This window comes from Cydia fagiglandana, chromosome 14 (assembly GCF_963556715.1).
Source record: "Cydia fagiglandana chromosome 14, ilCydFagi1.1, whole genome shotgun sequence".
NCBI lineage: Eukaryota > Metazoa > Arthropoda > Insecta > Lepidoptera > Tortricidae > Cydia > Cydia fagiglandana.
The window spans coordinates 6,459,414-6,478,717 of NC_085945.1; the positions used below are offsets into that span (position 1 = coordinate 6,459,414).

Consider the following 19,304-nt stretch of genomic DNA (forward strand, 5'->3'; position numbering starts at 1 on the left):
ATTACCAATACGTCGGAAAGGGACAAACGATTATTATCGGCTTGTCAACTTTAGTAAACGTTTATGAATAAGGGGGTTAGTCTATAATAACGAAGTGTAAAGAAAACGAATATTCTTGTACAATTAACGAAAACCAGATCTTACCAACTGTTTAGCAGTCATCATCATCATCATCTCAGCCATAAGACGTCCACTGCAGAACATAGGCCTCCCCCTTGGATCTCCATTCGTACCGGTTGGAAGCGACCCGAATCCAGCGTCTTCCGGCGGCCTTAACAAGGTTTAGCAGTATTATAAACTAAACACACATTATTACATTTCTTAGAGGCTTGTTCACACTAGTCTCTGACGTTCGCGTCTTTCTTGAAGTCATCACAAAGTTAAGAAAAGTAAAAGCTAATTTTTACTCTGCTCCTTTACGGGCGTAACACATTTTTTCATTACCTACCTAACTACTTGAGACTCAAATTAATAATACAAACGTGGTATACTTAAGTACCTATATCTAAGTACCCGGTTCGTTAACATAATAATAATTGTATTGTCCACAGAAGTGAACTTCCTATAAAATGCGTTTGACCCTTCTACGCCCTTTTATTTATATTTTTACATGAATCACAACGCTGTCAGTTTACAAGTTTAGCCCTTAACCCTTCCCAATCCTGGACGAGTTTGAGAGACTGACCATTCACAATCAGGATTACCGGATGTGGATTCGCCGCTGGCAAATACAAAAATGTATCTGAAAATACATTAAATACATTTTTATTTTTCCATATTCACTGCGGCCGCTGTCAGCTGTCGGTTCCATGTCGGCTTAGCTTTTTAAATCCAAGACTTAACCACGAGTGTAGTTACGTCCGAGCAACATTGAACTCTGGTCTCATGTGTTAAAGTACACTTTCCAATGTCCATTTGGGTATTAAACCGGATGAACAATAAATTTGTGTAAAAATAAGTTAATTTAATCGCAATTTGCGATGTGAATGTTTTTATGCGGCGACGCGCCAGCCTAAAGAGTTAATTAAATAATTGAACTGATAAATTATAATACTTGTATAGGAAAATCAACTAAATTAACCAACAAATGCGTCAACTGGTGATATTATAATACTGATAATCTTAGAACCATAGTTTGTGTTTTATACGAGTACATTTGTACATAGAAATCTGCAACTGAAGCAATATATCCGTACTGAATATAAATGTAACTTGCCTAACATTTATTCGTATGCGAGTTACGCGACTTAGTACATAGTCGTAGTAACATAGTTTGATTTTCTTTTAATTCATTGACTTTTTTTCTCTCTCTGCACCAAATGTAAGTGTCTCTGTTTGTCCCTATGGTTGACTGGTAGAGAATGCCACTTGCCCTCACATCGGGGGTAAAAACAAACAACGAACACAATTTGAAATTCAGTTTATTATTAATAGTTTACTTTTCGTACTTAATCATTCAGAAACCACACCCTCTATTGGTCCTTCCAAATCTCTCTTCACACTCGTCCACACTATAAATATACAACGTACTCATATTAATCTTCAAATAACTATATTATATACATTTATACAATAATTTAAACGACTTTAAATATTACTATGCAATATTTTTTCTCTTTCAACCTGGATTTTAATTACAAGGTGTCTATACACAGTAACAAAAAAATAAGTACATTCCCGTTGCCAGGGAGGTTATGGGAGTATACTGAGCAACTTTTAGTAAGGGACCAACCCAGAAATTGCGAAAAAAAATTTACTCTCTCATGGAAAATGAACCAGCCAAAATGGATGAAACAGCCAATTATATTTTTGTGAAAAACCTCCCTGGGAACGGGAATGCACTTATTTTTTGGCCACCCTGTAAAAGTAAACATAAAGGACAATCATAAACATGTACGAACATGTACAGGCAACAAACACAGAAGAACAGAACATTAAGTGCGCAACGCTAAATGGACACAACTCAGCACTTAAGAAAATGATTGTAAGTAACAATGTATTTCATTTTGATATTTTCTCTTTAAAGGACACCATAAAACTCGTAGCATTTTAATTGGCAGCGTAAACTTATATGGCTCCTTTTAACGAATTTAATTAAGTTTTTATCAAACCGTAATTTTCTATCCACGTGTTTATTTTTACAATCTGTAAATGCATCAGAGACGTTCAAAATGTGTTTTCTTTCTTATTTATAGCTCTGTAGAATTCTTAACGCCAATAATTTTACGATGCTACAAAATTTACAATGTCCACTCATTGAACAAACATATTAGGGTTCCGTACCGCAAAACCCTTGTAGGATCACTCGTGCGTGTCTGTCTGTCTGCCCGACCGACCCCAAAATCGCGAAAAAAAATTTGACTCTCCTATAAGAAATTTGAACATCAAACCAGCAAAATGTATGAAACATCCAATTCTTTTTCCGCGTTTTCGGTGTTGATCCCATACTAATAGTTGCTCAGTATGACCTCAACATTAACGGGTTTGAGTAATTGCTTTTCGTTCAGATACGCACTGTATATTTAATTTAAAAAAAATTACATATGTGTTTATATTCGAGATTATGTCAAAATCAAAAATTTCTTCTATTAAAAACTATGTTATGTGGATTTCTTAAACTAAGCTATAAGTGTAGTTATTCAACATTTATAGATGAAACTTTAATAAATTCAGCTATTGTGTTTATATACAGCTTTGCAGCAACAATGTGTGCCTATATAGTATGTTTTCTGTAACAGGAGCAATAAATTAAACTGTAGGCTGTACTCCTCAAACTGACCAACATTTGTTCAGCAACTTTTGAAAATAACTCATGTTTTGATTTTTATTACACTTTAAAGTTTATTCTAAGACGCAATGTATTGCAAATTGTGTTATGTTAAAAGCGTGACAAGTAACGTCAAACACACTGATGTCAGCGTACATGGAAGGCAATATTTATTTTGTATGAAAAAGAGGAAGTCTAAAGGATTCATAATTTTTAAAAGTTGCTGAACAAATGTTGGTCAGTTTGAGGAGTACAGCCTTTAGTTTAATTTATTGCTCCTGTTACAGGACGCACCCTGTATAAAGTTACCTACACCAGCATACAATAACATGAATCAATATGAAATAAACAAAAAAAAAATCCAGAAAATATTTTTGTCTAGGTCTAGGTAAATCTTACAATTATCTTAATGCGTGTATTTATTCAGTTGAACAATAAATAATATTTACTATAATAAACATGTAACTTTTTAGATAAAATTTGCAGTATCAACTTAATATTTTTAACATAATGAATTTTTATGTTAACATTTTATTTTATCTATTTGAACATAAACAAATATACAATTTACAAGATTATTCGAAATCTGTACTACAACTTATCTGTTTCATATCACTTTCGCATTCGTCTAATAGAGGCTTTATGATTCAACATAAATTTTAAAAAAATCAGTCCGGTTACTAGAGTAGTGAAATAAAAAAACCTACAGATTTAAACATTGTTATGTTTTTTATAAAAAATAAACTTCGCACTATTGCTTTAAGGAGTACAAATATAATAAAATACTTTGTCCACTGATTACTTTGTAAACTAAAGGTTTTAAATTATAATAGGTAGGTATATAGGTAGGCATGTTTGAGGCCAAGATTCTCTCTGGATCGCTGAGCCAAAATAGTTAGTGAGTTTGGGTACTTAAAAATGTTAAGCAAACATTAGCACTTCAGAATAAATTTTGAAAAGTATGAGTATCGTTTGTTTGATTGTCTTAAAAAAAACTGAATAGTACAAGTAATAAATAAAACTGATTTAACCAATATTATATCCATATACTCTTAGGCAACTTTAGTTTTAATATAAGGATAAGATTCGGCGTAGCATTAAAAAAAAAAAGCTGTAGGCTATATTTTAACATCCCTATTATCCCTATTTTATAGGTGACAAAAATGTATATTAAATCTAAAGATTACACAGGTAGGTATTTCACTATAGGTCTATATCACTTTACACTTGCGTGGCGGTATCGCCAGTATTGAAAAGAAACGGTTCTTTTAACTCACTGGACCCCCTTTTCCTCGGTTTCGGGGGTGGTTTGGGAGCCGTTCGTGTCCTGTTTAAACTATTTGCACTCAAACCTACCCTCAAATCTCGCACTGGGTTTTTCAGAAGACTCTCGTTCTCCGCTAGCGTTACTTTTAACGGCCTCTGTTCAGAAGCCTTCGTTATTCTTCCCTGAAGAGCATTGTAACTCATGGCCTGGAGAGCTAGCAACTGGTTGTGTATATTCGGAGAGCTCAAACTGCTTCTTGGAATAGTCGCATGAGGCGTCCCTGGCGCTGGTGATGGTGCAGGCTCAATCTCTTCAGAACCGTCATGGAAACCTGTTCTCAGCTTATTCATAGGTCCTAAATCCATCTCGCTTTTATTCAGGCTATAATAATTTGCACCGTTATTGAACAGCTTCATATTAAAGTGTTCGTAGTACGGTAGGACGCCATTAAGCGTGGAGAAGACCTGAGGATGAGTGCTTTCAGGAAACCAGTTTCCCCTAGGTTTTCTTGGAAGAGTGACATAACCACTCTTGGCATTTATTGATGCTTGGGAAGTTGTTGGGAGTTGGAATTTGTAGCCTGGTGGTATGGCAGTAACACCGTATCCCGGAGACTTTATAGGGCTGTCGGTTAGGTTTTTGCGGTCTTGACTGGAACCGCTGGCTGGCGACACTTGAGTTCCTCCCCTAAGAGGGAAGGACAGCAGGTCGGGAGGATATGCTTGGTGTTCCTGGGTTAGTCGATCTAGAAGGAGTGTTTCTTGAGATATCTTCGGAAGATCTACATCGTGATGTCTGCTGTTGTCTTCAGTGGATGCTGTGGACAAAAATAGTTGATCAGGCAATTATATTTAAAACAAAATTAGTAGTTGTTGTGGAATCTTTGGAAACTGCTTTACAGGCAAACTGCTTTAATTATGTTGATACGTAATACTTAATCTTCGTTTTGAATTACAATAGGTACCTTTACTTCGATTCTATTCTTGGTTTTGGCTGAATAATGAGATTACGTCTTAAATTGGAACTTAACCTGAGCTCTTAATATCATTTATAAAATGTAGGCATATTTTACGAGTTTACTCTCAAAAGACTTCTGAGAATCAGACATTTAATGAGAGTGAAACAACATTCGTCTTATTTGAACAGCAATTTAGACCAATTCAGAATCATAAATTGTAAAGGTAAAATAATGAAACAGGTACCGGACATGAAAGATAATTAGGCGATCGAATCTTTGTGGCACTGACATGGGCACGTGTAAGACTGTAAGTATTTCGTTCGTAAAGGTGAATTGGAAAATTAAGGTTTCCTCAAATTTCAAAGCAATGTACCTACTTAAGCTGGGTTGGGATTGTTATATCGAGAAAAGTAATATATCGGTTGGAACAGAACGAAGGACTTTTACGCAAATTTTTTAGGCTACGTACTTTCTTTTTATGTTGTGCCGAACCCACATAACGTGGGTTAAGGGCAGGGAGAAAAAATATTTTATTTTTCACTTATTAGAAAGAAAGAAAATACATTTATTTACGTCAAACCAACAACTTAAATTACAAGTTTAATATCGAGACATAGACGTTAAATAGGACCCCCACTCAGCGTAATGCTACGACGGTAAGCCGCAGCGCTGATTTTCGGTGAGGACCTAACTTATTTATCAAGTTTTGTTGATAGTAAATAAATAATAAATATTGGGGACATCTTACACAGATCAACCTAGCCCCAAACTAAGCAAAGCTTGTACTATGGGTGCTAGGCGACGATATACATAGGTACTTATATAGATAAATACATACTTATATACATAGACAACACCCATCCATGAATCAGGAACAAATATTAGTGTTCATCACACAAATAAATGCTCTTACTGGGATTCGAACCTAGGACCATCGGCTTCGCAGGCAGGGCCACTACCCCTAGGCCGGACCGGTCGTCGAACCTTCGAATAGTGAACCGGCCGTCGAATAGTGAACCTTCTGTACCTAGTATATTAGTAATGTATTATTTATTCTGTGCTACGGTCAGGCGTGTCTCACTCCGCGATTTCGTCGCTTTGCTACAGGTAGCTAAAAGTACATCCGTTCGGCCCCAATTTTGGGGTTTGCCATAAACCGCGCGTGGCGCTGTCGCCACCTAGCGGCCATATCTGTGCTGATCGTAACAGACGCGTTTTATTAGAGAGTGAGTCTTTTGTACTTAGTACTATTATTTATTCTGGGCTACGGTGTCGAAATTCTTGAGCTTCTACCAGTGCACAATGCACATAAATCAAGAGTACTGACCTTATTAAATTTTATGGTTCAATGGAGTGTTATGAATACCAACAATAGCCGCCATCATACTTTCAACCAATTTATTACTATAAGTGTACACAGTGAAGGGAATAGCTGAAAATATTCTAGGGTAAGTATCGGACTACAACTTACGGCTCGATTAGGGAAATGAATAAGAGATACACTAGATATGAAATAGTAAAGATATGTGACGTTCCACTAAAAAAGGTACCTTATGGCGGGCTGGCGCCGCGATTCGGGAAATGAATTAAAGATTCACTAAATATGAAATAGTGAACATATGTGACGTTCCACGGAAAAAGGTACCTTATGGCGGCCGGCGCTTACGTCGCATAGCGTCGCAATAATATTGGAGCGACGTTAATAATAGCATAAGCGCCAACTGCCATAAAGTACCTTTTTTAGTGGAACGTCACATATCTTTACTATTTCATATCTAGTGTATCTCTTATTCATTTCCCTAATCGAGCCGTTAGAGCATTTAGTACCTTGGATACGTCATGGCTGTCATTTTCTGTACGAAACAGTCTGCCGATTTTTGCGGGGAAGGGGACGTCAAATGTATTACTATTTCTACATGATTTTTACGTAACGTACTTATAGCCATGTCAGTCGATACAAAAGTTTGCGCAATTGTGCAAGTTTTTCGGCAGAGTGATAAGCACTTAAAATCGACTCCAGTTATTAAATGCTCTAAGGACTAGAAGTTACGAAAGAAAGGTAGGATAGTGCATTAGGGTGCGTAGCCAACGTGCATTTATTAACGCTCCGGAGCGAACGAGACGCAACTCTCGCACTAACAGGGAAGAGTGATAGAGGGCGTATCGTTACGGAGCGTTAACGCTTGGCACGTTGGCTACGCGCCCTAGTGCATTATCTTACATTTATCATTTATTAGGCAGATCGGTCGTCAAATTCCCAGCGCATCAACATAGGTATTTTAAAAGTCGTTTAGTAAGAATATAGGCCTTGTCTTCATATTTTCCAAAGATGCTAATTGCAATTTTTAGTTGAACTGTACCATTATTTGTTTACTACCGAAGCGGACATTGTAGTTTCCAGATTTTATCACATTACATAATTGCTTTCTGTTAGCTCTTTTACTGCTGCATTAAATTAAACGGGCCTGGATCTCCTTGAAAGGCCTTATGTCACGCGATTTTCCTATTAAAAACAATGTTTACAGTACATCTGAAACTACTTTACGACACCAGGTGCTATAATAAGCACATTACGTAACTACGTCAAATTTAAACGGCCATATGTTACTGTAAAACGTTGTACGATACACGTGCGAATAAGTAATTCGCAAACTCGTGTCGATTTACTTAAAATACTCCCATTTGCCACTCGTTGCGAATTTATTTTTGTACGTTAAAGTTTTGTTAAGATTTTAAAACCGAAACTTTTATCGTCTATAAAAGTTTCGGTTTCGGTAAAAATCCTATTACGGCAAAAATCCGGTTTCAGTCGAACACTAGTTAACTAGTTTTCAGGTCACCTAGGTCCTCAAAATTATGCGACACTTTACCAACTTTGCCATTTGACCGTGGCTAGAGCCTTTGTGGATTTCGTAAGTTATTTAAACTTTAGTAGTTTTGATTTTGTACTTACAGCATAAGTGCTGTTGGTTATCCCAGCAGATTTTAGACGAGTTTCTACCAGATAATCCAAGTTAAATCAGGCACATTTGTACTTGGGATGAAGCGGGGTATGATTTTTGACTGAGTTTTTTGTTTTTGGGTTTGTTCTTTTTTGTATTTTTTACATTTAATGTTATTTTAGTTTTATACTTTGCTAATTGTAGTGTAAATTTAAACTTTAAAGTAATGTGTAATTCCCAGATGTGGTGTAGGTAATTAGCCTCAAATTTTACTTGATATTACATTATATTTACTGCATTTCTTTTTCTTACTATATTATTCGTAGTGTCTCAGATATTTCCATATAGGTAATCAAACTGTACCTACTGAATTGAGGCTATTAGGCTATTAGGTATTAGGTTTGTATGATAGTCCACATTGTAACAGAAGTACGCCCCTGTTTCACCAACGTGACAGGTGCGACGAATTGTAAATTCACAATTGACAATTGACAATTGTCACAAGAAACACTACAATTGTCACGAAATTTCGACATATAACTCGTTACCTGTCAAGAATTACCTACAATTCTTCTAAATCTTTGACAATTGTCAGAAACTTCGCAGGAGAAATATCTGTTTTTTTCCGATATAATAAAGTTTTTTTTTAAATAATACAATGATGGTGGCAAACAGGAATACGGCCCGCCCTATGGTAAGTGGTAATCGTAGCCCATGGATGCCTGTGACGTCAGCAACAGTGATTTTACAATTCGTCGCACCTGTCACCGATGTGAAATTGGGGCCTGGGATCATAGACAAGATGACAATCGTTAATAAAAACACGTGACTTTTCCTCGCATCCGTGATCCCGATATATTTTATTTATTTGGCGTTGGACACCCAGAATATGAATAGAAACGCGACACAAAGCGTCAGCGGTAAGTAGGAGTACTATCTATTAGATTAAACTTCGATCATTTCATTATACCTCTACTAATTAAGTTAAGGTAAACTTTATTTAAATTACGCCAATCTCAGCATTGAAACAACAAACATCAAAATATTAACATAAAGCAAGATCCTATCTAGTTTCGAACTGTCTAGAACAAATACCGAAGAGCAAACACCAAACAGATCGTAATCAAACTCCAGAGCTTCAATCTATAGACGCTTTCACGGGAAATAGTTAGTAATCCAATATTCCCTCTCAATTAAGCAATCTATTGTTTTCGTATTAAATCGTTGCCCTTAGCGGATTACTTTGGTTCGTTAGAGGCATTTTAATTTATAATTACTCAAAGTGGAGCCTTCTGCGATGAGTTTCCGATTTCTTTTGATCATTTTGTGGTTTAATGCGTACAAACAAAGTTTATTGCTTCCTTAACATTTAACGAGACGGGTATTATTTACTGATCTGATATCAGACAGACAGATGGATCAGATGAAAGGTTAGATATATATCCGGCTATATTTGGAAATTTAATATTAACTACAGGGGGCCGATTAAAAAATAGAGGTGCTCGATTTCGTGGCTGCCTTTAATATATGTCCACTAAAAGTGACATTCCATTTCCAACTGCAGCTGCAATACTGTTCATTTTACTATGGAAACGCGTCGCTGTCACTGTCAATTTCCATAGTAAAATGAACAGTATTGCAGCTGCAGTTGGGAATGGAACGTCACTCTAATAAGGCATTTAAATTCTACTAAATGAATTGAAAACGAGTGATCAACATTACTAGATTCCCAATTTATATTGCTCGTATTTTAAAAATATCATTTCGCCGTTTTCCACAGATTTTCGAGTAGCAAAATCCAGCGCATGTCCACCCGATCATAATGATATTTATAAGTACAGTTGTGCAAATTACCCTAATTAAAAGTTACTGGAGAATTTAATGGAAAGTTACATTTTGCATATTTTGCATCAGAATGCAAAATATAATATATAATATAATATATATAATATATATAATTTTGCATTTTGAATCAGAATGTTTCAATATCCATACAAACCTAAAAGAAGTTTCCGAAATTTCATCTTGTAGAAATTTTGGGAACGTTCTAGCGGCAGGTCAGTAATGACATTTACAACATACCTTGCGTATTCTCATAATCAGTCTAACACGCTCATTACATTATTACTACTGTTAATATACAGTGAAATCCGCTTATAATGACATCGAAGGGAAGTGACAAATCCGTCATACTAAGCGGATGTCATATAAAGCATACTTGATTAACTTGTTATTTTTTATAATTTTTTTCCAAATTAATCTCAAAATCCTCTGTCAGAGCTGAATTTTACTAAACTTGTACTAAATATCAACTTGTCATTGAGAATCAAACTAAAACACCGCACGCACCAAACGTCTTCACAGAGAGAGACGTGGGAATGGCCACGAAAACCAGCGAATGTGTCAGTATAACCGGATATAATTTCATAAAAATAGGACTTATAGGTCATAGTAAGCGGTTTGTCACTATAAGCGAAGTCATTATATCCGACTTTGTCACAAAGAATTTTATATGAAAACCAAACTTCGCACGTAATTACGTCACAGTAAGCGGTTGGTCAGTATAAGCGGAGTCATAATAAACGGATTCCACTGTAGGTAAATTTTTAAGTTTTAATTACCAGGAACTCGTGAAAACTGTACATTGTAATTGTAGATTTTAGTCAAACTTGCAAGATTTGATTGGTCAGGTGACACTAAATAAAAGCTTGTAAATAAGATGTTAGCAGAAAAGATTAAAACGACGTAGACGACGTAGTTTGCGAAGTTATTATGAAATTTCTTGAGCGAAACTTGGAACGGCCATTTGCAGTTGTTGCTGCTTGCATTATAATCTTTCTACTTTGTTTATTAAAAATTATGGCACATGCAGCACGAGTTGGTCATTGCAGACTAAGTTTTAAGGTTTTTAGTGTTGTTTTGTGGAAAGCTTTGATTCAGGAGCTTTTGAAACCTTTGGAGCTTTGATATGCGGTGGACAAAATTAGTACGGGCTGCTAAAATATTTAAAAAGGTTTTTTCATCTTTAGGCATATGTATTAAAAAAAAAAAAAAAAAAAAGCAAAAAAAAAAACGGTCACCCATCCAAGTACTGACCCCTCCCGACGTTGCTTAACTTTGGTCAAAAATCACGTTTGTTGTATGGGAGCCCTATTTAAGTCTTTATTTTATTCTGTTTTTAGTATTTGTTGTTATAGCGGCAACAGAAATACATCATCTGTGAAAATTTCAACTGTCTAGCTATCACGGTTCGTGAGATACAGCCTGGTGACAGACGGACGGACGGACGGACGGACGGACGGACGGACGGACAGCGAAGTCTTAGTAATAGGGTCCCGTTTTACCCTTTGGGTACGGAACCCTAAAAACTAAACGGATTCCAATTTTTTAATATATCATTAGAATCACAAGCTCCGCAAAGCCTCTTAATATGAGAACATAAATTCTGTTATTATGATCTTCGAAGGCCGAACAAATAAGATGGTGTCAGATATTTTTGCGGCCTTCGTTGTGTAACATATTATTGCAAGTGACTGTATCCATAATAACAGAATGTATGTTCTCATATTAAGAGGCTTTGCGGAGCTTGTGATTGATTGATTGACTGTACAAGGTACAAAAAAGATTAAGTAAATGGGAGAATAGCTTTAGACACACTTTCTCTTAGTAGGATTAAAAAAAAATCTAAGTAGAAATGACATGCCATTGACGAATGACGTAATTAAATAACGCAATTTTTTTTGGTACTTACCTAACATTGACTCGTTGCCTAGCAGTGTTCTGTTCAACTCAGACATTTCGGTGGCTTCGCTGGTTAGCGACGCAGGAGCTTCATATTTTCTCGGAGGCTTAGTCACCGGGTTCACCTCCACTTTAAACCCCTTCTCTAACTCTGATGCGACGGAGTTCTCAATCAGAATGTCCCCGTTCGATGACGTATCCGTCTTGATCAGTCTTTTCGAATCATTATTTTGTGTCGTGAAGTAACATACTCCAAGAACTGTTGCACAGATTAAAATCATAGCGGTTAAACAGCCTATTAATATAGCAAAAGTGTCAGTATCTAAGCCTAGAATAGTGCCAGGACTTCCATATTTAGATAAAACTAGTGTTAGCGTATTTTCATCCCGACCGCCTGGATTCTCGGCGACACACGTATAGTTTCCTCTGTCGCTGTATCGGACGTTAACAATGGTCAAATTTACCCATCTTATCAGGTCCACAGTGTTTTCAGTCATCACATATCTGATTTCCCCGAAAGATCTTGTCTCAATTACCCGGCCATTATAACGCCAGACGACTTCAGGCGTCGGGTTTCCGACGACTTTGCATATTAAGGTCACGTTTTCGTCGTAACTCTTGAGTCTCGCGTCTGGAGCGGGCTCAAGAATGGTAGGCCGGCACGCGAAATTAGATGAGTCCAATTCGTTCCAAAGTTTGTCTTTGACCACAGCGGGCTCTGCGCAGGCGGTAGGGGGGGTGTATAAATTATGAGTCATCGCCCAGTCTCTGAACGTTTGTAGATTGCAATCGCATCGCCACGGGTTGTTATGCAGATCCAACCCGGATAAGTTATGAAGGGCCATTAAAGTTTCTGGCTTCATATGACTGAGACGGTTGCCGTCGAATCGTAATATCTTTAGTTGAGGTAAGTTGACGAAGGCTTTAGTTCCGATGCGAACGATCATATTATTGCTGACTTCGACTTTCTGCAGGTACTTCAAGTTGCGGAATACGCCGTCCTCAAGTTTATCGATCAAATTATTGCTCAGGTTTATTAGACGAAGTTTCTCCGTGCCTTTGAAGGTGTCCGGGTGTAAATTACGTATTCGATTCCTGGACAAATCGAGTTCTATCATTATGGCTAGCGTAGCGAATGCTGTTTTATGTACAAGTTCTATGCTGCATTCTTTTAAGAAAAGTTTTTTAAGGTTACTTAGGCCGACTTTTTTGAAAGCTTCTTGATGTAAGGTGAGCAAATTGTTGTTGGATAGGTCTAAGATTTGTATGTCGTTGCTCAGGTTTGCAGGAACAGATTTTAGGCTGGAATTTGAGCAGATGGCAGCTTTGTTGCCAGATTGCCACCGGCAGTCGCAGGGTCTCTGGCATTCTGTGGTAAAGTCTGCCAGACTTGTAGCGAGAAGTACTACGGTGCAAGCGATTTTCATCCATGCCTTCCAATGTTCATGAGCCATTTTGCTACGCCGCTCATCACCTCGTACGGCATTCCTGGACGGTGCTGTAGACCGGCTTCATTTGTTTCTGTAACAATGAAACACAAACAAGATCAAAAGGTGTACGGCTAACGTTGGTACGAGGCCAAAAGTTACAAGAATTTCATAATAAATTTATGTTGAGGGTGTTTTAGGGTTTTATTAACTATAACTGTGTTGATATTAACTATCGTCGCCTAGTGCCCATACTAGGTACTAGCTTTGCATAGTTTGCGGCTAGGACGATCACACCAAAGGCGTTGCAAGTGCGATACCGGCTTTTAAGATGGGAACTAGTACGCTCTTTTCTTGAAGATTTGAAAGTCATATCAGTCCAGAAATACCGCGGGCGATAGTTCATTTCACAGTTTAGCTGTGCGCTGTGCGGGACAGGAATGATTAATCGTCCAAGTGAAAACCACAGGACATCAAAAGCCCATTAAAATAGATCGGAACCTAAATACCAATTTAGGATTAAATCCAGCAAAATGGAATTAGGTAAGTTGAAATTTGGTAATATAATCGGATAGCAATAATAAGGATAACCAAACTTGCCACTCAGTTATTGTTAGGAAACTATCGGCTACGCACGGGTTAACAAATTATACACGTACAATGGCGTTCAAAAGTGCATGGAGATATTTCAACCGTAATATTAAGGCATTACGGTCGACATCTATCCATGCACTTTTAAAAGCCACTGTACTTAAACCTTCTGCGTAAATTCAATGTTGACGTTTAAAAGTGCCCTTGTGGCCTATTTGTTGAATAAATGTAAAGTTTATTTGATGATTTTTTTCCTCAAGAATCGCTATATTGATCGGTGAAAGCCGCATATAAATCCGTTCAGTAGTTATAGAGTTTATCGCGAACATACATACAAACATACGCGGCGGAGGATTTTGTTTTATATGGTGTAGTGATTACAATTTATGGAAAACTTTCCGTTATACCTACGCTACGATATTTTATAAATTTTGTATCAAGTAGAAACGTCTGCGAACGACGCTATTAAACTTACAAAAAAATTAAAAATGGAAAAATTCACTGTCTTGGGTGGGACTTAAACCCACGAACACCGGATTGATCTCATCCAAGTCTTTTCCACTTTTAATAAGACGTTTTATTAGTTAAGAAGCTGCACGAGTGAAAGTCATTTTAATTAACTCGACGAACAAACAACCTCTGCAATTAAATCGATTGCAAGACGATTTTCACTTATTTCTCGTTTGGAAACAAAACTTTTTAAATACCTACATACCTACAATGACCTAGGTACATAATACCTACATCAGGTATACGAGTATGTAACTTTCTTTTGTTTGCACCTGTTAGGGAGAATAGGAAGGCACATAGCATTGGAAAAAAACCGGGCAAGTGCGAGTCGGACTCGCGCACGAAGGGTTCTGTACCATAATGCAAAAAAAAAAAACAAAAAAAAGCAAAAAAAAAACGGTCAGCCATCCAAGTACTGACCACTCCCGACGTTGCTTAACTTTGGTCAAAAATCACGTTTGTTGTATGGGAGCCCCATTTAAATCTTTATTTTATTCTGTTTTTAGTATTTGTTGTTATAGCGGCAACAGAAATACATCATCTGTGAAAATTTCAACTGTCTAGCTATCACGGTTCGTGAGATACAGCCTGGTGACAGACGGACGGACGGACGGACAGCGAAGTCTTAGTAATAGGGTCCCGTTTTACCCTTTGGGTACGGAACCCTAAAAATTACACGCTACATGGTAAGCTTCGGTGGCTCAGTTGGTTAAGAGCGATTGGACCACCCAAAATGTCTCAAATTCAAGTCTTGTCGAAAGGAGTGATTTTTCTATATTTCCTTTAATTTCAAAACATAATGTATGTAACTGAATTTCTACGTACGAAATGTAAAATACAGTTCCCGTTGAACTTGACTCCTTGGTTCTTCTCTATTATTTTGGTAATGGAATTTTCTATGAAATATTGAATTGAAATATTTCGTTAAAAATTAATGGCGAAAGTGGACACCCCCGTACCCTAATAACTTTTCCCACTATATCTATCCAACAAAAATAACTAACGACGCGATTCGGGAAATGGATTAGACATTCACTAGATATGAAATAGTAACGATATGTGACGTTCCACGGAAAAAGGTACCCTATGGCGGTTGGCGCTTACGCTATTATTAAAGCCGCATCAATATTATTGAGGCCATAAGGTACCTTTTGCCATGGAACGTCACATATCGTTACTATTTCATATCTAGTGAGTGTCTAATCCATTTCCCGAATCGCGCCGTTAGTAGTTAATACTTAAATGTTATGAAAACACACTTCCCTATTTTTCTAGTTAATTATACCTAGCTACAAAACTTTCGTATCACGCGACCCACTTAACGTAAAAACAACGTTATGATATTGTATCGAAAATAACTTGGAAATATTTCCCAACTCGTAAGCGTCCCAAGTTTAATCTCGAAGTAACAAGCCGTAAGTAACAATCGAAGTTTGTGAAGGGATTACTGAACAACTCTTACTCATAACGTTATATGGTTACAAAGTATGTTAGGCGGTTAAGCTTTTTTGAACTGGGATACTTTGCGTACTTGTTACAGAGAAATAAGCGGCTTGATTAGCATATAAACATGTATTTGATTTTATTTTGATGCTTTGCGTTATACTATGAAAGTGGGATTTTTGTTTATACTTTTTAACAACCAATATGAGAAGTAGAATGTTTCGTGGAATGTGGAGAATGGGTCCGTGTTAAGGTACTTGAAGAAAGACTCTTATAAGTTATTTAAGAAAGTACATGTGTTTCCGTGTTTCGGATTCAGTTGTTATGTTGATGATAGAAGTCCCGTCAGTTTGGAATTGTTTAAAATAATACGGGAACCTAATTTTTAACGGCCTCCTAGCCTATTCGGTAGTGACCCTGTCTATCTATGCAGCAGGAGGTCACGGGTTTGAATCCCGGTCATCGGTAGAAATAGCATTGTTAAGGTTTTAAATTGCTGTCTACAAGTCAACTTGGAAACCAATTTACCTTTAGCTGAATATAAGCTGTATAAAAGAGAATCATTGACCGTACTTAAGTGTTAAAGTCAGCATCGGAACCGCGTATTAAGCTTTTATCCAGCTAATTTGCAGCCTTAGGCTAAGTAATTTTGGGCCCCGTTCGTAGCAAAGTTACTGTACAGCTGTAAATAAATATACAGCAATTTGTGACAGCTTGAAGAGTTCAAGAGAACTGTTATGCAGCCCTTAATCAGCTTGCTTGAGCTATTTGGTTGTTACCTGCTATCGTGACAAACGTCACTCTCGGATTTTTGTATTTAGGTACTTGTTAGAACGCGATGACCACGGTGATAGACGATAATAGCGCAACCATTATAAGCCCTCCATTCAAGCTTATCTATAGTCTGTATCTTTAGGTATTTAAAAAAGAGTAAACAAAATCTACCCTCAAATGGCTCCTTAAGCCAGTTGAGGGTAGATGAAAACATAACACGATCAAATAATGTAGGTTAAAGTCAGGTCGTTCAGTGACAGATCCAGGTAGTTTTGTATTTGGTCGGTTAATCAATAAATGTTATAACTACCCGAAAATGTACAAATTATTTGTTTACAATTATTTAAGTACCTAAAGGTACAGAGTATAAGCCATTATGTTTTTCTGTAAACCTGCCATTTTGTAACACTGGAATTTATATGACTCACGCCAAAGTCATTAAACACCCTCCTTGTTGTTCACAGCGTCTGTCGAAGTTTAATTAAAGATGGCACTTGAATGATACGTCCTGTTAAGGTGCAGTAGGCTCACGGCCCGATTCGAACTTTAAGATACGTCAAATATTACGACTAGATACGATATGGATTAGATATGTCAGTGTCAACGCGTGACGTTTTCGTTTGAAGAAATGTCACTTTTGACACTGTCATATCTAATTCATATCGTATCTAGTCGTAATATTTGACGTACCTTAAAGTTCGAATCGCGCCGTCAGAGAACGGAGTTTTTGAAATGTCGTTACGCTTTCTTAGGCCATAATACGCGCGGTGACCAAAAATGTAACAAGCAATTTGAGTCCTTTCTCTAGGGACTTCAGCGATTAGAATCCTGAGTTTTTGACTTATGCTCGAAAGAAAAAAATCACGACCATAGGTCTAAAATGCACTTTAATAAATTATAATAAAGGAGAATGGGCACTTTAGTATGGGCAGTGTCCCATGGATGTATACTGTTGAGATATATGTCGTTTTAAAGCTCTTAATAGTAGCATCATTTTATTGTATGGCACCAACCTTAGACAACTTGCAGGGACCGAGCTATATACAAAAAAAAGTTGCGCACATAAGCAGTTATTTTTCATAATACGCTTGATATAATAAAACCATGTACCAAACTAAAATATGAAAATTATTTGTTAAACTAATTGCTTGTAGAGAATAAATCATTTATAATTTTTCTTTTTTTTAAGAGAAATATTATACTTGAGGGAACTCAGCGATTACCTATCTACTTAAGTTATTATAAGAACACACAAAAAATAAATTTCTAAAACATGATATCCGCGGTACCGAGCACGCCGATCCATCTTCTGACACTTACGCTTAGAATAAAATAATCATAATATCATGTTTCGTGATAAAACTTAAATTATTTACATACACAAGTGTATAAATATTATAAAGAAAAACACGAACCTACTGGGCCTTAAGAACGCCTGTCGTTCGCTTCCTAGAAGGTGTCAAAATTGCTAACTTTATTATGAAAGCGACAAGAAATGTAATTATTTTGGGAGATGTCCTCGAAAGTGACAAGAAATGTACCTACCTAAATAAATATTTTGGGAAATGTCCGCGATTTAGCTGAAGCGGAGATTATAATGCAGGCGATTTATTTACTTGAATAACATTCAAAATGATTAAGAAATTATTGACCGAGTGAGTTTTATCTCGTGGTTGTGGAATCGAATCATGGTTTCAGTTCTATGCGGAATTAGGTACGAGTAGGTACGGGAATTTTCACTTAGGTATAAGTGTCCCATTTACTTTTTTTCGAAAATCCATCTACTTTTGGGTTACTTCTACTCAGAATTACGAGGACTATCGAATTAAAAAGATAAATATGTGTCTCATAATATAATGTCAGTTTTTTAACTCATTTTCGCATACATTTTGTACGGACCGTTACAAAACTGACACCCAAAATTTTTATGAAAAACTGGGGACACTTTTTCTTTGTCTCATTCAATAGTACTCGTGATTCTGAGTCTAAATAACCCAAAAGTTGATGGTTTTTCGAAAAAAAGTAAATGGTGTATTCTTTTCTGAAAACTACTACCTACTTATGTTAACTGACGGTAGATTTCTATAACTGTTCGTAATAATTGGTTTTATAAATAAATTATTATGATTATGATTATAAATATTATGATTAATTTTAATAAGTATACCTGAGTATACCTATTATTGTAACCCAATAATTGTTTTGCAAACACGATGGATTTTTCAAACGATTTACGTGGCGCGCGGCTATCGTGAACACATCTAATGCACTGTTATTGCTAACCAACATAAAAGTGCAATTTTCACTCACATAAGTATGTAATTGTTACGGATTTAAAGGTCGTACCTACTTATACCGGGTGTGGCCTGTAACACGAGCAAATAATTAAAACATAGATTGTACTCCTCAAACGGTGACACTTTAGTTCAACAACTTTTAAAAATTATGTAATATTTAGACTCCCTATTTTTTATACAAAATAAATATGAATTTCAATGGACGCCATCGCCACGCCATATCACTGTGATTGACGTTGCTAACATAACAAAATTTGCAATACATTGCGTCTTAGAATAAATATTAAAGTGTATTAAAAATCAAACCACAAGTCGCTGAACAAATGTTGGTCAGTATGAGGAGTACAGCCTATAGTTTAATTTTTTGCTCATATTAGAGGCCACAGCCGGTATGTACCTACTAGTTTTCATTGGCGTACGGCGACAGGAACCAGGACGCGTATTCTAACTTACATTCCGATATCAAAATGATGTAATTTTGCTATCATTCGTCCATGTGTCCCGCTCACGCCAATACATGTTCGAACAAGTACGAGCGAAATGCAGGCGCGGATGATAATACATCATTTTGATATAGGGAAGTGTTC

General features: G+C 36.6%; 1 protein-coding gene across 1 annotated transcript in view; it reads right to left on the reverse strand.

The window, feature by feature from the left end:
* Positions 1 to 1,404: 1,404 nt before the first annotated feature.
* The window catches only part of LOC134670642 (immunoglobulin superfamily member 10-like), a 477,034-nt gene continuing 459,134 nt past the window's right edge, over positions 1,405 to 19,304 (reverse strand). Inside the window, exons 4-5 of the mRNA XM_063528451.1 lie at positions 11,686 to 13,196; positions 1,405 to 4,851 (exon numbers count right to left, since the gene is read on the reverse strand). Coding sequence (XP_063384521.1) covers positions 3,989 to 4,851; positions 11,686 to 13,129 — 2,307 coding nt within the window. The 5' untranslated portion in view covers positions 13,130 to 13,196 and the 3' untranslated portion in view covers positions 1,405 to 3,988. The remainder of the gene's footprint in view (positions 4,852 to 11,685; positions 13,197 to 19,304) is intronic.